General features: G+C 34.8%; 1 protein-coding gene across 2 annotated transcripts in view; it reads right to left on the reverse strand.

Moving 5' to 3' along the window:
- The window catches only part of CEP120 (centrosomal protein 120), a 74993-nt gene that overhangs the window by 14223 nt on the left and 37846 nt on the right, over positions 1–22924 (reverse strand). For both annotated transcript variants that reach the window (XM_028509269.2, XM_028509278.2), the window contains exons 11-19: positions 21660–21809; positions 20731–20913; positions 18779–18875; positions 18524–18676; positions 17482–17571; positions 17259–17351; positions 15836–15997; positions 12473–12595; positions 6278–6376 (exon numbers count right to left, since the gene is read on the reverse strand). In XM_028509269.2, coding sequence (XP_028365070.1) covers positions 6278–6376; positions 12473–12595; positions 15836–15997; positions 17259–17351; positions 17482–17571; positions 18524–18676; positions 18779–18875; positions 20731–20913; positions 21660–21809 — 1150 coding nt within the window. The remainder of the gene's footprint in view (positions 1–6277; positions 6377–12472; positions 12596–15835; positions 15998–17258; positions 17352–17481; positions 17572–18523; positions 18677–18778; positions 18876–20730; positions 20914–21659; positions 21810–22924) is intronic.

The following is a 22924-nucleotide window of genomic DNA, read 5'->3' on the forward strand; positions in this document are numbered from 1 at the left end:
AACTGGAAAAAGTTAACACATCTCAATTGCCATTGCACGTGGTGTGAAGAATGACTACTACATACCACACAGCAGGAACTGCACACAGGAGCTGCAGATTTGCGCAGCCACTTTAGAAAGTAATTTGACAATATTTTGTGAAGAGAAAAAAATGAGCAATCCCTACTAAGAAAAATTCCACTTTTAGATATAAACACTAGAGAAACTTTTATACCTCTCTTACATGTAGATTGTGTTGTCTTATTAAAAGAAAACTGGGGGCCCTGGCCAGGTAGCTCATTTGGTTAGACCATCATCCCAATACGTCAAGGTTGTAGGTTCTATCCCCAGTCAGGGTGCACGCAAGAATCAACCAATGAATGTGTAAATAAGTGAGCAACAAATCAATGTTTCTCTCTCTCTCAAATCCATAAATTAAAAAAAAAACTTAGAAAAAATATGTCTACTCAGAGAAGACTGGATAAATAGTGGTATATTCATATGTTTAAGTTTTATAAAGTAATAAAAATTAACTAGAGGTAGCATCAAAATAGCTAAATCTCAAATAATTCTGAGTCACATAAGGTGGTCACAAAAGAATAATTCAAAGAATGATCTCATGTATATAAAGTTTTAAAACACACAAAAGGAAACAGTGTGGTTTATCAACATTTTAAATATAAAATGATAAAGAAAAGCAAAGGAATAGTAAATACCAAATTCAGGAAAGTAATTACCTCTGGAGAGGATACAGTTGAGAAGACACAGAGGACTTCTCAAGCATTGATAACGCTTTGTTTCTTAACCTAGGAGGTGGGGGTTGTGGTGTATAAGAATCTTTTTTCTTCTTTGGAGTGTACAATATGTTTCATTAAAAAATTATTTTTTAAAAAAAGGAAAAGTACACCAAATTGTTATATCTGCCTGAGGAGGAGATTAGGTTACTGGTGCTACCTTTTTTTTTTACCACTGAGCAAGTAAATTTGCAAGCAGAAAAAAATAAAAAGTTGATCATTTTAGGTTACTTTATAAAATTTTAACATTATAAAACTTGAAACATTTTAGTTCTAAAGCATATAAAGAAAGCCTTGAATTTTTAATCAAGAATCCAGCATTAATAATCATCACACATGTACACACAAAAAGTAGAGGTTAGTGAAAGAAATCCTTTCTGTTGCCAGGTGCTCTGGGTTAAAGACTCCTCAATCAAGAGAGTATAATCTTTATTTTGCCTTGGCTGCCTATAAATCCAGAGAGGAGATGTAAACATACATACACTAGACTAAACAGCGGCTAAAAAGTGGCCACTATGTACTCTCCCACTCACACATATCATGTATGTCTGTGGGAAAAAAGCTTACAACTAAACTAAGGAACTCAAGTAAAGTTTTCTGAAAATAACCCAGAGCTGACAAGTCAGTAGGAGGGCCTGGATGCTTTCAAGACACAGTTTTTAACCAAGACTTGGACCTCCAACTGTTTTCTTAAACAAAGATTTACATCCTATCCCTGGCTAAATTACTTATAAATTAATCAAATTAATTACTCTGAGTGGATAAGCAGGAGGCTGGACAAGATAGTGCTGATGTCAGCCAATGAAGTCTGTGTTGTTTTAACTAAATATATCAGCTTAGTTTTAAACAGATCTACTGTGCACAAATATGGTAAGGGACCCACATTCTACCCAAAATCTTAGTTCTTACTCCTCAACACAAGGATTAAAGTGATCACCTTAACTTGAATATTTGTAGTACAATTGAATTCAAGTATTTGTTTTGGTTTAAAAATATTTCCATAGTATATTTTCATGGAGATGGGGGGGGAGGAGAAGGAAACTAAATTACCCCTAAAATGTATCATAGCTAGAACTTCATAAAGTCAGTGCTACACAGTATATATATCAAAGATACCAAATCCAGAATGTTTGGGTATCATTTCCTTGTTTTCTAATTAGGGCCCATTTTATGTGATACTTATTAATATTTTATAGCTATTGCCTACCCAGTTACCAACCGCCCACCCCCCAAAAACCCAAAGTTTACAACTTGGAAACAGAGACTTTTATGTTTGTGAATCTGAAAGGTTGTTTTTAAATAATTAGAAGGTTATGATTTTTTAATTCACAGATTGACTGTACTAGTTCACCTTTGAGTAATGGAAATCTCTGTTTAAACATTCTTTTGGCAATAGGCACCAAGCATTAGATCTTATTTCCAAGCTTTACCAGCTGGGTTTTGTCATTAACATTTATTAACAATCTAAGATATGACTTTTGCTGTCTAATCTGTACTACACAAATGTTTTGTATGGCCCTCCAGAGGATTCTGCTGTGACAAATTACTGGCAGAGATTATAGTCCCGTGGCTGTTCACCAGAGGCAATGTAAAATTAACATGGTACTAATCCAATTTAAACAAAATGTTGCACAAACAATTCTCTGAACAAAAGCAGACAATTCCAACTTTATATTCAAACACAGTGTTTTTAATAAAACATTTCTGTAAAAAAATCGGAGTAACTTTCACACATATAAATTGTGCCTATTTGATAAAGTTATTAATTTTAATCTTTCAAGGACAGTTAGTGGCAGAGCACGATTCACTTTGGTAATCCCAATGTCTGTTACATTTCTTCTTAAAGTGTGCCTCAAATGTGGTCTATAGAACATCAATGGTTCCTATTGGACTTCTAATCTGTTTACAGTGTTGTTTCTCAAGCAGAACATTTGTGGGATAAGGAATAGAATTGGTCTGTAATTAAGATCACTGCATTCATAAAAAGAAACGGTTTTCTTTCATGACATAGTAGTTTACAGTTGAATCAGTAATTTAACATTGTTTTCTTCTTAATACTCTTACAATAACTCAAAAGAAAGGAGGCCTTTGGACTTTTGTGACTCTATTATTAAGAAAAAATAGCTAAAATTGCTTTGTCAATGGTTTTTAGGCAAGAGGGTAAAAAATACATACAAAGGGAGAGTAAACAGAAAATCATGGATCAAATGTAAAGATAAAGATGACAGTAAGTGTATAAGGATGCATGTTTGTAAGGGGTAATTGGGTGGGTCTCCTTTTGAAGGAGACTACTTCAGTATCTCAATGTAACACTGACAGAGTCACTAACTTGGAAGATTCCACTCAGGACATTGTTTATTTACTTGTATTTTTAGAATTATCTCAATGAAAACAATGTCATCTGTCAATTTACACATATGAACATAACAACCAGTTTACTCAAAGTAAAAAGCTTTTGTGTGGATATTTCTTAATAAGAAACATGACACTACGATGACATTATCTCTTTCAATAATTATTACTCATTTCTCCAAAAGAAATGCCCTAATCAGCAACTAACACACGCCCATCTTTTCATAACTAATTTTGGTAATGCCTTATAACACAGGTGGCAAACACAAGGCCTACGGACTGATTCTGGCCCTCCACCTTGTCTCTACCTGGCGACAGCACTGAGCTCCTTGTCCCTAGTTAAGGAGTAGTTACACTTATATAGTCCTAAAATTGCACTCAGCCCTTTGAAGGCAACCTCGAGGCTGATGTGGTCCCCGGTGAAAATGAATTTGATGCCCCTGCCTTATAATTAATTATCACTGTATTAGCCTCTTTGCCTTCACGCTGCTAGTTTTTCAATGATAGGAACTATCTTCCATTTCTTCCCCTTGTACTGTTTGGAAATTTTAAATGATTTCAAATACAATAATGATATTTGAAACATTTCTCCCCTAGCTTTGAGTGACAAAATACAATGATAACCCATTGTCTTCTTGTTTTCCTCATATTTTCATTTGCATTGCTCACTGCCTTGTGATATGATTGTTAAATATTAGATGAACTTGGGGTTCCCCAGGGGAGAAAACTGCTGTATCAAGAGCATCTACCATGATGCCAAGATGCAATTGTTCATTTTTTTCCCATTCATTCAGCAAGTACTCAGAGCCTTCTCAATAAGCACTTGCTGAATGAATGGAAAAAAATGAAAAAAATGCAATTAACTACAGAAGTTTCTTTAGACTCAACGCACTCTCATCTCTTTATACACCAACTTTAGGGAGCATACCTACCGACACAGATGTGAACATTTAGCCCTTACATCTGTTTTTTTCCCCTCTGTACAGTTTTTACAGAAAATCTATTAAAACTATCATCCCAATATAAAGTATTATTATTCGGACTATATTCTACTCTACTCCCCTATTGCTGTTACTATAAAACAATATTCTCTTGTTCTCTAGACTTAAAATTGTTGATGCCTATCATTTCTTTGAACAGTGAGTCATAAGTACTTCCAACATTTGTTCTGTTCATCAATATCTAAAGCTACCATCTAAACTGGGTGCCCGCTGACTGAAACCAAGAACACTACACAATAGCTTTACGGCTCATCTCCCTTTTTTGACAATTACCACTTATTGAGCACGTACTATATACAAACACTATTAAATGCTTTTAAATCCACTTATTTAATTCTCAGAACAATCTGTGAGGGAAAATTTCAACATATAAAAGAGAATAATAGAGAAGTTAAATTGCCAAGCTGCAGAAGTAAAGAGGTCCATCTCAAACACTGCCTCTTCTATGCCACCTTTCCTAAGTCCTATTACATCAATGTACTCTGTATGGCTCTTTTCAGGGCTACTACAATTAGGTAGTAAATGTTGTATTTATAGCTTTCTTCCCTAGTACTAAGTTGTAAGCTCCCTGGGGGACAGACTTGTTTTACTTATAATTTATAAACCTAGGGCAGTACCTTGAATATAGGAGACCCTCAGTACAAAATATGATTATTCACTCATCTGTCTTCAGCTCTGTGAACATATATAAAATATTTGCTATTGTTAATACAGTGGTCCCCCTCTCTGCGGTTTTGTTTTCAGTGGTTTTCAGTTACACACGGTCAAGATCCAAAAATATTAAATGGAAAATTCCACAGAGAAACAATTCATAAGTTCTAAATAACTGCACACCATTCTTAGTAGTGTGATGAAATAATCACGCAGCCCCACTCCACCCCACCCAGGAGCGAATCATCCCTTGGTGGAACATAGCCACGCTGTACACACTACCCACTCGGCAGTCACTTAGTAGCCCTCTCAGTTATCAGGTCAGTTGTGGTATCTCCGTCCTGTATTCAAGTAATCCTAATGCTGCATCACACTGGCTATGTCATCACACTTCACCCCATCACATATCATTTCACTGCATCATCTCACATCATTGCACAGTGAATACAATAAAATATTTTGAGATAGAAACAAATAACTCTTATTACAGTATATTGTTACAACTATTCTGTTTTTAGTTATTGCTGTTCATCTCTTACTGTGCCTAATTTATAAATTAAACTTTATCATACATATGCATATATAGGGAAGAAACAGTATATATAGGGCTCAGTACTATCTGTGGTTTCAGGCACCCACCAGGGATCTTGGAATATATCCCCTATGATTAACACAGGACTACTACATTATTTTATACTTACAATCTCAACTATCTACAAGCTATGTTAGCATAATTTGCCTTATTTATTCTCATGCAGTCTAGTACATACTCCTTTATGAAGGTGGTCAGCATTTAGTGCAATACCATAAAGATGCTTAATAGCATCTGACGGTTATGGAGACACATTAAGAAAAATTCAAATCTGAGAAGACTCTATGTACCAAATTTCATTTAGAATAAAACTGACATATCAAAAGAAAAGCAAAACTTAGAATAAGCTAACCACTATTGATCCATGTGTTATCAGCAGAAGGGAAAAAATGTAGAATTCAGTAAACTATCACTTTTAAACTCTTTTAGAATTATGCAAAAATTCCCTGTGATTCCTTCCTTAATTGAATAAGTTAGTGTGTCTTCTTAGGAATAGCATTTAAAATATGTTCTTAAGTTTGAGGACATGTTAAATTTTTTAATTTATCCTTAAGTTTCTCCCCTCAAAGATATTCCCAATAGAAAGAAATTAAGACTGAAGAAAAGAATGGTAGTTTTATTAAGTACAGTAAAAGAAATTATCCAACTTCTTCTGGGAAAGAGAACAGTTGGCAATTACAGAAAAGGACCTAAAAGTTTGAAGTTTCAGTGTTTAATTTACAAAAGGAGGATCTTATATATAACAACAACAAAAAAATAGCAATGGATATTCAAATCTCAAAAATAGCACTGGTGATTCAAATGCAGACTTCTGAACATAACAGGTATTGCCAAATATGCAAACTTGTAGAGAATCAAGAGGAAAAGGCATAAAAAGAATAATCCATCATCAGCTATAAACTACATACCTGTTTAAGTCTGGCAAGTTCTTTCAAAGCTCGTCCCCATTGTTGCTTATAATGTAGTTTAGACTTAGTTGCGGATTCCAACTTTCTTTCAAGTTCAACCTAACAGTGATTAAAATCATATCAAGTGAAACACTATACCACTGAGTACAATCACTGAAAGATAATATATACAAAGAGTCTGGCTTAAGAAAAGAGTTTATATAGTGTAACATACGACATCATCTAAAACTGTTATATAATTTACTATAAATATTATGGCACATGAACATTTTCTTGTTTAAAATATAGTCGTATTTTTACTGCCTAACAGCCTATACTAAAAGGAACTGAATTAGTCTTAACCTTCAGATAGTTACTGTAAATGTATTTAAAACATGTATATTACATAAAGATCATGGGTGAAAAATGCACTTTTTTTTTAACAAAAAGCAGTTCTATATGTTAGCATTCCAATTTAGTTGGCATTCTAAATCTTAGAACCAAATTATTCCTTTTGGAGGCCTTTCATTATGTGGAATTTTGTCTTACAACAAGGAAAGCTAGCAGATTCTTTTATAACTACATTTTGGCGAAAAATCATAAATAGAATGCCGAAAACAGTGAAATGTTTAATCTGAAAGCAGTTTACTAAGAAAGAGCACAAAGTTAAAAGTATTTTAAGAATGTTAAAATAAACCCAAGTGAAAGACAAATAATGCTCCTAATAACAATCAGCTAACTTTTATTTTCTATTTTTCCTCAAATATATAAAGAAAAACATGAAAGTGATTCAATTAAAAAAAATAAGGCTATTTATACTTGCAGCAGGCAATCTGTTGTGCATGAACGGAAGCCAACTTGGCTCTGTTCTGGAATGTACTCTTCTCAATGTTTCAACCCAAGTACCAAACAAATTCATGTAGCCAACAGACAGTTTTACTATTTAAGTGATAATGTAATAATGTGCCTGAATTACAGTAAAATACCGTTACTCTAAACTGGTCCAATTTTTTTATATGAAATCAACTTTTTCCCATACACACAATTCCTCCTGTTTTGCCGGAAAATAAAACTGAAGATGCTACACAAAAATTCAAACTTCAGAAAACTCATATGAAAATAAAATGAAAGGAAAAGCAGATTGCCAAATCCCTTTCACAAAACACCAGAACATTCTCTGCAGTAATATACGACTTTGCTGAGTCAAGGTCTCTTCTGCTTTACAAATTCCTAGTGCTTGGATTTAAATATGTTGACATTTTATAACTAGATTCATACGTCTTAAATGGAATACCCTGAGATTATCCAAGGTGATTTTCACTTATACCCAAAGATTTATACATACTACTTGGAAATTTAACACTAGGACATATGTCAGAGGAATAAGGAAAATCTTTTAAAAAATTGGTATGAGATAAAAAAGTAGTCTCAGAGGAAGTCTAGTATCCTGATGAGCCCAAGGATAAGAGTTAGGACAGGGATGAACCTAGAGGGACTACATACAGCCAATGGGCTGACTCCATCAGAAAACACTGTCTAGGTGGGTTACATTGGTTTTGCCATGACTATCAAAATAATTCACATCTGCATAGTTATTCACACTAATTTCAAACACATGTATAGTCAATACATATTTCCTTCTTAAATAAAAAATTGTAGCTAGTAAATCTGAGACATAAACCTCATTTTTCTAATTTATTCCTTTTGCCAAATCAATTATTACTAACTTTTTTTTTTTAAGGACACAGATGCCTCTAGAATTCCAAAGAAATATATGGACCCAAGTCCCAGAAAAATGCACACAACCAAAGACCTGGAGTTAAGAGCCCTTACTGTGAGTAGATTTGAGGCTTGGGAAGCATTTGCACTGATATGTCCATAGACTTCTCTGTTGAAGTATTTCCAGTTTTAGTATTTTATATTCCTAATGCCCTTTCCTTAGCTCAGGCTCTTCTCATCTTCTCACATTTCCTCAGCCTCAAATCTACCTATCTACAAATTTTGCAAATCACTATTAGATCAATTCATTCTCTACTAAATAATCTGCAATAGCCACTTCTTGCTTATAGCATTGGGCCTAAACTCTTCTGCTAGGTTTCAAGGCACTCCAAAATACAATTCCCATTGTATTTTGCTCAACCTGCTTTCTTGATATGCCTCAACAGGAAACCCTCTACTCCAACCACCAGGTGGTGTCCTCTACACACCCCTTTCTCTTCGCCCAAATTGCCTCCTGCGTCTGTCAATGCTTTCTTTTTCTTCTCTGCTCACTTAAAACTTCATATTCAGCTCAAACATTACTTCAATACTTCAAGCTGTCTTAAAATTATTATATTCTGAACACCAAATGACTTCTCCTTTCTGAACTGCAAAGGGTTTCTATTACATTCCCTGGTATTTGATTATATAGTCATTTAAGGGTCTGTGAGCCATTTCCCCAGTTACACTACAAACTCTCTTCTCTCGCTTTCCCCCTTTGCCCTAAGGGGGGAACACACAGTAGATACTCATCAAATATTCTTAAATACATAATCAACCTATGTATGTCCTAATTAATTATAATGCTTTCCTTATTTTATTTTTTGAAAGTCCCATTTTTAAGCAATCTGAAAGACACTTCCTAGCTAAAAGCAAATCAAACTATTATCCACTTCTTACATAATAAAGGGAATCAAGAATTATATTTGATAAAACTAATGTTAATTTCTTTTTAGACAATCTCAGTGAAAATGGGAAAATCTGTGTTCTGTTGAAGAGAATGGGTAATCACAAAAGTAAAAAGCTCTTAATCAGACATAACCAGAAATTAGACTTAATCAGATACTTCTTCATTCATGCCTTCTTTTTCATGCTCTTTTTTTTTGTCTTTGTTACTACTTAAGAAATAAGATTCTGCCCTCTTCTGGCTCCAAAAATATTTACAAAGAATATTCAGAAGAGCTAAGACGTTTTGCTTTACTAGGCACTTAAACATGCTGAATGAAATCATTAGGTCTGATATAGAGGTTATCCAATTATGCATTTTTTTCCATCTCTCTTTCAAATTCATGGTGCTCTTTATATTTTTAATGCTTAGTTTTAATGATTTTTACCCTTTTGGTAGAAGTATAGTTAAAAGAAGGAATTTTAAAAATCACTTAAAATTTCTATAGTAAATATTATCTAGTTCTAGAGTAATTCAGAAAAGATGAATAAGATAAAGCTTCTGCTCTAATTTTGAGATAATTAGTCTCTAAATTTCCCAAGATAAAATGGAAATATTCTTTGACACTCACTTAACAGAGCTTGTGAGACTTGATGAGATACTGTCTGAGTGGTTCAAAACTCTGGTAAGTACCACAGTATTCATATTTATAGACAAAGAAATACTTTAATATTTGGCTTTTCAAAATAAGGGTGGGAAATGGCTAGATGGATTTAAGTTCATTGGTAGAGAAATGAGGAAAAGATCAAAAACAGAGAAATGAAGAGACTGTCTAGGTATATAAGAAGCATAATCAACAAGACTAGTCAATTAAATAGATGTGGGGGTAAAAAGAGGAACCAAAGACATGGCAATTAATGGGCTGCAGAAATATTTAATGAGTTCAGAAACACGGGAAGGAACCAATTAATACCCTCCTCAGCTCAGAAGGTTTTCATCATGCTTCCTTCCATCTCCAAGCTTTCCATACATTCACGCTTTTTGCCTCTTGATGTTTCTTCTTTCAAAGAGTAACTTCTGTGCTCAATCTCTTGTTTTCTTTTCGATGCCAAATTTTCTTTACCCTCTGCAATCTGGCTTATTAAAAGGCAGTGACTTAACTGTCAAACACATGACCTTTCCTCAACCATTCTTGACTCTCCATTAATATTTTTTTCTTTCTTAAAACTCTTCTTTTGGGCACCACACTGGACTGCATTTACTATTTCTCCAGATCTTCTTAGCTTTCTTCCCTAACTCTTACATTTTTTGTCTGTGAAGCTGAACTTTCCCACTAAGTTTTATTTTCAGTTGTCCTTCCTAAACACTCCTTGAACAATTTTATCTACTTCTAAGGCTGCTATTGTAGTTTATTAAAACGATGGGAGCAAATCTGTATGTCTAACCCTTTTCTCTCTTCCTACTATAGGTTCTCATTTTTAACCATATTTAGTGAACTTCTCCACTTTTTCTGCTGCCTAAAACCAGAATTCTCCACAACTTCTACCTCTCCCAAAAGTTCATTAAAATTCATTTCTATTAATATTTTTTAAGTCAGTCTTATAAACTTGATTATAATCTCTGACTTTTCTTTCCAGGTGAAATACAAATTCTTTAACTTAGCATCAAAGGTCTTCCCACATTCTCTTACCAGGCTTATTTTCATTTTGAAATGAAATCAGAGTATACTGATTAAACTCTATATTCTAGTCTAGCTATTTTCCAAATAGGCAATAGACTTTTTAACCTCAATGCTTCTCTTTGGGATAACCTCACTTACATATGTATCTACTTAAAATTTCACCTATTCTTGGGTTCCATATCCAGTTTCACTTTCTCGTTATACCTAATATGTAAATTGCAGAAGTGACTTTGTTTTCCCTTTCCATTCAGAGCATTTACTAAGAGAAAGTTAGGTGATACTTACTATATCTACCTTTCACTATACTTGAGTAAGTACCTTGTCTCCTTTTTTTAAAAAAAGATTTTATTTATTAACTTTTAGAGAGGGGGAGGGAGGGAAAAAGGGAGAGACTCATCAATGTGTGGTTGCCTCTCATGTGCCCCCTATTGGGGACATGGCCTGCAATCCAGGCATGTGCCTTGACTGAGAATCGAACCAGCAAGTCTTTGGTTTATAGGCGGGCGCTCAGTCCACTGAGTCACACCAGCCAGGGCCCTTGTCTCTTTTTATAGCTTGTTATTTACTTGACTCTATTCTGAACATTTTTGTATCATTCAGGACAGCATTTAGCATGATATCATAAGTAGTTCAAATCCTTGTTGGATAATGAAAAACCAATTATATCAATCAGCATCCTGCCAGGAAGTCAGAAATCACTCTAGGTCTTTCAGATATAATGTAATATAAGAATCTCATTATACAGATAAAGACAGAGCAGCAATGCCAAAGAGGATATAGTGAGGTAACCTAGTGATTAGCAAGAGCAGGAAGTCCCTACTTCTTCTGGGTAGGAGGGATTACAAAAGGAAGTAGTTCTTGCTATCAGGAACTCAGAAACTGAGGTTGTCCAGCAAACTAGAATCACAGTGAGGATTGTCCAAAGGAAGCTGGAGAAGGGATGTGTTGTGGGACATGGCACCATAAAAAGATACAACTATTACCAGGGCAAAAAAAAGAAGCAAACAGAAGAAAAAATTACTCTAGCATTGACTCCCATCCCACCAATCTTCTGTTAGTGCCCCCTAGTGGCTGAATCTAAAGAAACAAAAGGGCACAGAAGCCTTCAATACAAAGCTGAGAGGGAAAAAACAGGCAATGGCTGGCAATGACATTCTTAAACTTCTAACGGTGTTCTGTTTATTACCTGTTATTTTCCTGTATATGTTATATCTTTTTAATAATGCCTAAAATTATCAAACTACAATGTAAGAGCACATATCGTCAAACTTAGGTTGTCTGTTGCACATTATACCTTTTTTAATGCCCAGAACCTAACTAAACATTCTATTTGTGGGGAATCCCAGTATAAGTGAGAGGCAGGATCTGGCATCTAACCTCAGAAAACAAAATAGGGTGGATATCCCTTCTTCCAAACTAAGAGCAAAGTACATACAGGCCTGTGATTTAAATAAATGATCCTGCCTGGGACACTGAATCTAAAGGGTAGTAACATGCAGAGAGAGTATTCACAATGGCTACTGCAAAACTGGGGCCTCAACAGTATGACACCAGAACCAGTGCCATGCCAGTGACAGCTCCAATAGCAGCATCCTGAGTACACTGTTTTGTGATAGAGTATGCCTTCCTTGCTCACCCTGGTTCCTGCCCATATTTTGAAACAGCCTCTTCAGCCTTTTTGACAATTTTGTGAATTCCTTTATTCCTAGAGTTAGTTCTGTTGTTTGCAACCAAGGGCTCTAATTAGTATAAGCTACTGACAATGTCATGTGCCTTGAATTCTCTGATGTGTTATTTGATATACTTCAGTGAAATGTTACAGTGTATATCCAAGTGTGATTACAAATTGATCATTAGGACTAGTTAAGTTGCCATAAATTGACATGGGTACCTTTTCCAAGGTGAGAAGGTTTATTTCAGACTGTAGACGGACTTCTGGTTTGTTGCTTTGCTGATCCTTAAACTGATGGAACTCTTTCTCCAAAATCTTATACTTATTTTCAGCATCGTTAAGCTGTATTAAAAAAAAAAGCATTACAGCCATTTTAAAACAGATGTAAATTTAATATTATAGAATTCAACATGGTAATTTTTTTCTTATTCTAAATATGTTCATAGTAGAACATTTAGAAACATAAATGTATGAGAAAAATTAAGATCTCTAGTAATCCTAAAAATTAATCAACTGATTGACCATACACAAAATTTTTTTAAGAGTATAAAATTTCTTATGGAACCAGTATCAGGAAACCATTTTGGTTAAATTGTAGATGGCAAATGAAAAAGTTACCTTATAAAAATACTAATACTTTATACTTAAGATGTTACAGGTAAGAAGGTTGAAGATTATATAGATAGAGCCAATTATTATCAATGAAAATCAAGTTTAGTTTTAATGCAGTATTTATTGTTCTTAAAGCTGGGTACTATATGAATTTTGTACTTCAAACACTATTACTACAATTTAAAGTAATTTAAAGATTATTTGGCCCAAGCCCTTCATATTTATAGGTAAGAAAACCGAGAGTCAAAGGGCTAGTGAGCTAGTCAGTGGCAGAGGCATGACTAGAATTTTGATCTTTTCATCCCCCAGAACAGTGCGCTAACAGAGAGCAGAAGATACTTCCTTAATTTCAGAAGAGGTAGACTACCTTAATTAAATATTCGATAAAGGTATTCTTTTCAAATCTGAGATTTTTAAAAAAAATCAAATGTAAATAAGCACCGTTACAGATGCTTCCCAAAAATATAAACCAGTGTAACTGTCCATCATTAATTAGATGAACCAATTATCTCTCTATTAAGACGTAAGAAAACTAAAGTTGAAATACTGAGAAAATTTGTGGTAAAAATAGATCTTAAATTATCAATAATATATTCCTGTTTTATGCCAACAAATATAAACAATTCTAATTAGAATTTATCAGGCATCTTTAGGTAATACCATACTACACGTGTAAATATTCCCAATAACAAAAATTTCCTTCTCTGAACATCTAAACTTTTCTTTTTAAATTTGAATAAAAATCTTTCTAAACTATCTCACTTACCTGTTTAAAAAAAACCTAACAAACTTAATATTTAGTATTTGTTTCCTATTGTTCAGGGATTTATCATCACCAATTACGGTGGTAAAGCAGTAAGCTGTCAGGCAGGCTAGGCTCTTTTCCCTTTGCTGAGTGGTCCATAAACTACATTGATTTTTTTGAGTTCTGGTAACTGCCTTTATACATTTAAACAGAGATACTTTATCTACATCAGTTTTTGCCAACAGTATGTCTATCAGTCCCTTCTACCTATGTAGTTAGAATTGTACACATGGTACACGTAACCTGGTTCAAAGGAAGGGCCTAAAAAGGTTGTATGAAGAAAATGTAAAATGTTTACAGTTGTGGGCTTAGCAACATGGGTATCTCAGGAACTTCTGCTGCCCCCCAGCCCCCAGTTTTTTCCTAGGTCTTTAGATTACGTTTTAGGAGTTCCCTGGGTAAATTTTCTAAAATACGAGTTCTTCCCACAAAGGTTCTTTCTACAAAGATGTTAGCCAATTACACCAGTCCAGGACAAGGCCGAGACCTGGGGTTTTTCAAGAACTCCCCTGGTTCTAGATGGCTGAACCTTCCTGATAATTGGGAGAAGAGAAGCATTGGTGAATCCCATCACAACTGCCTACCTTTTTAACTTTATCTTTCATATTTTAAATGAGATCTCCACAATAACAATCAAATTCATATTTATGACTGCCAAATAGTATGACCTTAATTGACCCTGAACTGCTATGAAAACTATTCTTCATGCCAGACTTTACCGAAGACTTTGGAGGCATTCATCATACATCCCTAATCCACAATGACATTTTTCAAGATAAGCTTAATATTTAACAGATTGATGTTTTCATTTTTTAGCAAATATGTATTAAGACCAAATTATGTGATAAAGGCTGTCTGGGCTCTAGGCATACAGATACAAAACTGAAATAGTTTTATGGAGCTAACAATCTGACGCCGATCAAATCATTACACTAATGAAAATGAAAAGAAGAGAAGAACATCCCATGAAAATACATAACAACAACTAGGGGAGCAGGGGTCAAGGACGATTTTCCTGGGTAAATAGCACACACAACGATCCTCTGATTTTGTGAAGCTAGCACAGTATGCTGGGCGACCCGAGGAAGACCAGTGTGGCTGGTGTGTAGGGCAAACTCGAAAGAGTGGGAGATGAGGTGAGAGACACAGGCTAATTCCAAACTACAGAGATTGTAAGGCAAGGTAATTATTCTAATCTTTATCCTATGAGCAATAAGATGACACTGAAAGGTTTCAGAGGAGAGTGTCATGATTCCAAATGTCAAAAATATCACTGGCTACAACAGGAAGAACAGGAATAAAGAACACTTACAGGAAGTTCAGGCATGGATGGGAGGATCATGCTGGGTTTAAATGCCTTTACACATCCAACCAGAGATGTCAAAAAGGCAGTTAGAAAGCTGGGTCTAGAGTGCAAAGGAAAGGTCTGGGATAATAAATGTGCAAGTCCCAGAGGTATAGCCTGTCTCTGTACCCATGGGCATTAATAAGATTGTTGAGTACAAAATAAGTCTTGAACCTGAAGTCTAACATTTACTGGCTAAAGGAAAACAAGCCTGCAAAGGAGCCTGAGAGTGGCCAGAAAAGCAGAGGCAAAAAAGGAGAGTGGTGTTAGAGAAGTTGAGAGAAGAGAATATATAAAAACAATGACAACAGTGTTGATGTCAATAACTCTGAGTAAGATGAGAAATGAAAGGTGCCCACTGAACTTAAGTCACTGAGTCATTGGTGGCTTCTTTGACAACTGGCTGCCTGGAGCACTGGGGATTGAAAGCACAGTGGGATGGGTTGAGAGGTGAGTGGAAGGTGAGGAAATGAAGAGGAGCACAGACAATTCTATCATGAAATTTGGTTCTTAGTTGAATTCAGTCCAGTGACAAGAATCATATTTATGTTTGCTAAAAGGAGATTTATCAGAAAAAGATTTTACACTGAGTTACCTGAAATGTAGCATAATCTCATGCAAATAACTGTAAGAAAAAAATATAATCCTTTGCTTTAACTTAGGAAAAGAAGATCCAACTTAAAGTGTTTTTGAATATCAGTGCAATGAATATTAAATGTCCAAATTACTGAGTTTTTGTAACTTTTTAGTGAACCATACCTATCATTTCTAGATGCAAATAAACTCTAAGTGTAAAGAGATGACAGGTATTTCATCCAACCTGCTGCTGAAGTCGGTGTTTATCCTCTTCTAGCTGCTTGATCTTTAACCTTTCCAGTTCTACTTGGTGAACGCAATCTTCCTTGGCCCTGCGGATAGAGCTCTGAAGTTCTTGCAGGTTCCGTTCACGTTCTGATTTCAGTTCCTTTCTTTCTCTTTGAAGCTTAAAAACAAGTGCACCTTTAAGAGGCTGACCTATTATAAGCTGTGTTATACTAGTCAATATTCTATATCTATATAAATAGTCCAATGTTCAGAATGTTTACAAATTTATTTTCACATATTTTTCAGTAGGCTTAATCTCTAAATATATTGAAATTATACATTTTCATTTAATTTTAACATACAAAGTGTATACAAAAATCCATTTATGACTTGCATAAATTCAACTCAAAATGCCTAATCACTTCAAATTCTGACTTGGATAAACCCATTTTAATGTATAAGCAAATAAACCAAAGATTCTTTTTTTCTTTTAGAAAACTTATTTTCTGCCTAATCACACAGAAAATAGACTCTTAGTATTAGGAACAAATATACACTTTAAATTTAAACATCTATATCAATTTAGACATCCCAGAAAGTATATAAAGATAAGGTGAGGGTGATATGCTGAGAAAACTTTAAGAAATATATTTGGGTAGGTAAGGAGCATATAACTTTAATATATAAGAAATTCTAATTATGAAATGACTTTTATAATAATTTTTAAAAGTAGGATAAATTTTAGTAAGACCTAACAAAAATGCTAACTGGGCCTACTACTCATCTGTTCTTGGAATCCAACCTTTAAAGGGCAAGAGAGATAAGTTACTTCTTACTGAAAACAAACTTAGATTTTAGACCCCTGAGCCTGTGCTACATTTTCTCTTTTCTCCAGGTAGTGCAACTATCCATTCCTTTACATAAGGGGAGAGTTAGCCAAATATCTCCACTATTGCAGAAGTCCACCAAACTGGCTGAATAATAGTTAACCATTTCAAACAACAAATACTTTCTATCTATTCCTTACATTCTAAAACACAAAACATGTTTTACCCAGTTGAAGAGCAGTTTTTTCCCATAATATTCAAAAGACAATTTCTATGAAATATATTTTATATAAATATAAAGAAAAAAATGAATGGTATAAACCTGATATATATACAGATTCTGTGAAACAAAGATATTTGATACATGGCCCTGACCGGTTTAACTTAGTTGATTATGCATTGTCCAGCAAAGCAAAAGGTCACTGGTTGTATTCCCAGTCAGGACACATGTCTGGGTTGTGGGTTTGGTCCCCGTGGGGGTACCTACAAGAGGCAACACATGTTTCTCACATCGATGTTTCTCGCCCTCTTCTCCCTCCCTTCCCCTCTTTCTAAAAATAAATACATAAAATCATTTTTTGAAAAAAGATATTTGATAGACAAATACAATACCTCTGATTCTGTAATGGCAAGCTGCTGCTCTCTCTTCTCTAAATCAATTAGGGTTTTTTGAAGTTTTCCTTCCAGAATAGTATATTCTGCCACCTAAAATACAATAAATTATCTTAAATCTTTTCCCCAAACTCAAAACACACACAATTTCAAAAATATATATACAAGACACTATCATTAACATTCTTTCTTTCCTCCTTCAATTTCTATACAAGATAACTACCTTTTTCTTCACTAGTGATTCTCTCTCTCGGTCCCTTTTCTTCCATTCTTCTGCAAGAGCTTGCATATGAGCCAGTTCTTTCTGCTTTAGCTACAAAAGGAAGAAAAATAAAGTCAGGAAAAAACCTAAATGTTTTAAGTAAACAAATCAGTTGTTTTCAGTTAAAAATTAAGTGATCACTGCCCTGGCTGGTGTGGCTCAGTTGGTTGGAGTATTGTCCTGTAAACCAAAAGGTTGCGGGTTCGGTCCCTGGTCGGAAGTGTGTAAGAGGCAAAGATCAATGTTTCTCTCTCCCTCACTCTCCCTCCCTTCTACTCTCTCTAAAATTAATAAGCATGTCCTTGGGTGAAGATTAAAAAAAATTAAGTGATCATTAATATGTTTCTTTCAGGTGCTCTGTTTTATTTTATTATTTTTAAAGGTATTTGTAGGTTGTTTTTTTTTTAAGATTTTATTTATTTCTTTTTAGAGTGGGAAGGTAGAGAAAGAGAGAGAGAGAGAAACATCAATGTGCAGTTGCTGGGGGCCGTGGCCTGCAACCCAGGCATGTGCCCTGGCTGGGAATCGAACCTGCAACACTTGGGTTCGCAGCCCACGCTTAATCCACTGAGCTATGCCAGCCAGGGCTATTTTATTTTTTTAAAGGATGCCTGAGGCAAGTGTTAATAATACCCATATAATTCAGGAGAGTACATGGTAAGTTCTGTTTTCTAACTTTCTTGTTTAAAGACTTATGATTCCAAGACTCACACTAAATGAGGACCTGAAATTTAAAGAAATCTCCATGTTCTTAATCTTTGAACTCTAACCTTCAGTCCTAATTTTGCCTAAGACAAAGTTCAGGGAAAAACTTCTGAATGATTTCTGCCACTCTGTCACATTTAGAATATTTTATCCTCAATTTTTCTTTAGGAGTAAAGTATTCTTGACATACAAAGGGACTAGACAGGGGACCCATGGAACATAGCCCATTTTTCCTTCATCATGTAGGCTTTACTAATCAGAGAAAGTAAGAGTTTTAAAGTAACATTTAAAAAGTAACCTGATTTTCAAAAATGTCTTCTTGCATCTCTTTCCACATTTCTAGCTCAAGTGCTGCTTTGTATTCTAGGGTTTCCCGAGGCTCTGTCTGGATTTCTGAAGGACAAGGTGCAGGAGGAAGAGAAGGTGGCTTCTGCTGCACGGCAGCTAAACCCTAACATGGGAATGAAAAAAGCACATTGAACAAATACACTCACTCACATAACACATCAGATCCATTTAAAAGAGAGATTTGACAACATCCAATGATAGGTACCTGAGATGAATCCGAGACAAAAATCTCACGTGTTTTCACTAGTCCATAATCTTCTAGAGTCATTGTGTAAGAAAGACTTATTATCCTGTTATTTGACCTACAAATGAAATAAAAATATATTAAAATTCATGGAAACATTTTTATATTTTTTCTATTATGTTCCCAATGCTACGTACAGCATTGAATAGACAACATTTCCTGCATCTGACACTTGCTGCTGAAACCGCAGCAGTTTCTATAAGCTTCAAAAACTTCCACATACGTGACTTTATTTGATCACAAACACCTTGTAAGTACAGACCTCTGTTTACTATAAAAAAGACATACTGTAGGTTACTTGAAAAAACAAAAAGTATAAAATACAGGAGAAATGTTAAATCTTACTGCCCCAAAGTTATTACTGCTAAAATTTCTTTCCTCTCTTTGTTTTATCTATAGGTATATGTAGTATGTACATAGACATATTACGGCTCTGTCCTTTTTTCCTATTTATATCAAGAGCATCTTCTTTTGTCATACATATTAATTTTAAAATGTAATTTCAATGCCTGTAACATATACTAAATAATTTATGTAGTAAATAAACTTAATTCCTTTATTCTTGAATATACATAGGATTTTCTAAGTTGTTATTATTACTATTTTACTTTTCTGAGGTTGAATACACTTGTACATAAATCTTCTGCTAGGTATGAGCACTGACTCAGGATAATTTCCAGAAGTAGAGTAACTATGTTATTTTTATCAGTATGAGTATCTCTCTGTAGCATAGAACTGCATGTAGCATTTATCATTAAATAAAAACAAGACTACATATATTAGAGGAAAATAGAACCTGAGCAAATACAAACGAACAAAAACATGGCTTAGTCTAAATCAAATATATTCCATAAATCCTGGGTTAGACAAAACTTCAGTCAATGTATCACATACAATTAGAACTTAATCAACTTTTACATTTTCTTCTAATCTCATAGATTTTAGAAGAAACTTGAAAAGTATACGGAAGCCCTACCACATCTGAAGTTTTCACTTAGGTAAATCTAAAACTTCTCAGTCTATACAGCAGGGCAATAAAAGTTAATATTCACAACAAACAGCATTAAAATAACTTCAAATAGTAAGGATTTGATTATTTTCATTGTATTCTACATATGATGATAAAAGTGCTAATTTTTAAGCGATTTTCAACAGCAGGAGTTAAAAGAATTTTCAGTTACCCAGAGTATCTGATTCTTAAAACACCTGGTTCCCAATCTTCCAAGTGAATGAAAGTTTTACTAACTCACCACTCTCTGCAAGTGGCTACTGATGGGCAAGAGTAAAGGAAGAAATTTCAACAAAACTCTGTAGATCTCAGCTTTTTGCTGAGTCCGGTTTCCTTATACTTTTTTACTATGCCTTAAATATAAAGACATGTCATATATAATGCAAAACAATTTAAATTTCTACTGTTAAGTTTTAAAGATCAGTCAACAAATATATCATTTTGTCTGAAATATGTGAACTCCAGCTTTTCACTCTGGCAATGAATTTCCAAAACACAATTTTTTTAAAGGGCAAACATTTGTAACATTCTCAGACTTCAGCAATGAGGTAAAAGTTGAAATATTTTTTAAGAAGAAAAACAGTCATGCCCAATGCAAAATTATGTAAGAATACAGGATAAATTTGACCTTGAATTACTAAATAAAAAGATCCTGAATTTAAAATTGCCAGGCTAAACAGAGAGGAGGGAAATACTCAACAGCCTGAATAAATATTACAGTATTATATAAGAATAAATTCTTCACTTTGCGAGGGTATAATGGGTACTAGAAAGCTAGAGAACAAACCAGGATATAGTTCCCACAGGTCAAAAAAGAAAGATCAGACAAAAAATGTTATGAAAAGATAAGGCTGTAGCTAGTTAATCAGAATAAAAAGAAAAGGCCATTTGCAAAATGCATTACCCTTGTGCTGCGATAATAGGCACACTTTCACTGTGAGTCTGACGCCAACACTGTTCACCATTAGAACCTAAAAAACGAGTTTTTTCTGAAGACAAGATGTTAGAAAGCTGGATTCTGGCAATTCCCAGAAGCAAATCTTTACTCATTTTATCCTTGTGCCATAATTCAATCAGCAATGGAATCCTGAGAAAGAGAGAAACATATTCATACCTATCAACTCTGAACTAAATTTTTTGTACTAAAATCTTTGGGTTCCATTAATGTAGTCAAAGATGTATTTGTTACCTGGAATGTAAAAGCTCAATTCCATAGGTAACAGAAAATTCCATTACATCTTCTACACCTCTTTCCTTGCAATAAGGAAAGCCTCCAAACACTATTATTCCCACTATTATTTCATAATATTTAAAATATTATAAAAATTTGAATTTTGATACTATGATAAAGTAAAATGACATTTCACAGATCTCATTTTTCTTCACAAATCTATTTAAGGTAGCTGAATTAACACCTCCATTTTACATAGATAAAAATGGAAAAAGAAAATAATATACTACAGTCATTCAGTGAATCAGTAATAAAAATGAAATAGTTCATACTTATCTCCACATATATTAGGAAAGGGCAAGACTACTTATCAAAGTTCCTTTACTACTCATAGACTGTTTTAAAAAGTTCTAATATCTGAACTTAGGCAAATAAGATATGAAGATGTGAAAAGAGCCTTCATAACCACATAAAACTTTGTAGTAAAAGGATACATGAAACAGACATTATTAGTATATTTGTTTCTAGATTCTCAAATGCGTAAACTGCTATGGATTTAAACCTACAGGAATCCCTCCCTCTTCTTTATAAGACAAACTTTCCAAGAGTTGACTTGAGAAGATATTAACAGTATCATATACACAGTGTAGCATATACATTACCTTAAGAAGGTATCTTGCAGCTGATGAGGCATAGTAGCAAAATCAAATGCACAGTAGGATTGGGGAAGAAAAACTTCCATGTTTTTCCGAACTTCTACAGGAGGATTAGTCATAATAGGAGCTGCACTTCCAAAGAATGGATACGAGTACCTAGAATTTCAGAAAAACAAAATCTTAGCATTTACAGAGTTTACAGTCTGTTAAAAAATTACAATATGGAAAAACATGGGACTTCTGGCCAAGATGGAGGCATGGGTAGAAACACTTTGCCTCCTTGAACAACCAAAAGAAGGACAACGACAAATTTAAAAACAAAAAACAACCCAAACTGCCAGAAAATAGCACTGTATGGAAGTCCGACAACCAAGGAGTTAAAAAAGAAACATTCATCCAGACTGGTAGGAAGGACAGAGATGGGCAGCTGGGGCAGAGAAGACTTGAGGCAAGGCAGCAGCTGGAGGACAGGGCGGTCCCAGATTTGCGTGCAGATAAACTGGGAGAAACTACTAGGAAGTATGACATACCAAGCAATCCAGGGTTCCTGCATGGGGAAATAAAGCCTCAAAATCTCTGACTGAAAACACCTGTGGGGGTTGTGGCAGCAGGAGAAACTCCCTGCCTCACAGGAGAGTAAGCTGGAGAGACCCACAGGATCCTAGAATGTACACAAACCCACCCACCTGGGAATCTGTACCAGAAGGGCCCATTTTGCTTCTAGGTAGCAGGGGAAGTGACTGAAAGCTAACCGAGAGCCCAGAAAGTGGAACTGTTCCCTTTCAGGCCCCTCACCCACATACAGAGCCACAATGCAGAAATGTGGGCTTCCCCGACACTGGCAAATACCTAAGGCTCCACCCCTTACTATGAAACAGATGTGCTGAGACAAAAAAAGTATGGCCTAAATGAAAGAACAGATCTAAGCTCCAAAAACAGAACTAAGTGATGAAGAGACAGCCAACCTATCAGATGCACAGTTCAAAACACTGGTGATCAGGATGCTCACAGAAATGGTTGGGTACAGATGTAAAACAGAGGAAGAAGTGAAAGCTATGCAAAGGGGAATATAGGAAAATATACAGGGAACCAACAGTAATGGGTAGGAACCAGGGATTCAAACCAATGGTTTGGACCAGAAGGAAGAAATAAACATTCAACCAGAACAGAATGAAGAAACAAGAATTCAAAAAAATGAGGAGAGGCTTAGGAACCCCCGGGGCAACTTTAAATATTCCAACATCCAAGTCATAGGAGTGCCCGAAGGGGAA

This window comes from Phyllostomus discolor, chromosome 3, assembly GCF_004126475.2.
Source record: "Phyllostomus discolor isolate MPI-MPIP mPhyDis1 chromosome 3, mPhyDis1.pri.v3, whole genome shotgun sequence".
NCBI lineage: Eukaryota > Metazoa > Chordata > Mammalia > Chiroptera > Phyllostomidae > Phyllostomus > Phyllostomus discolor.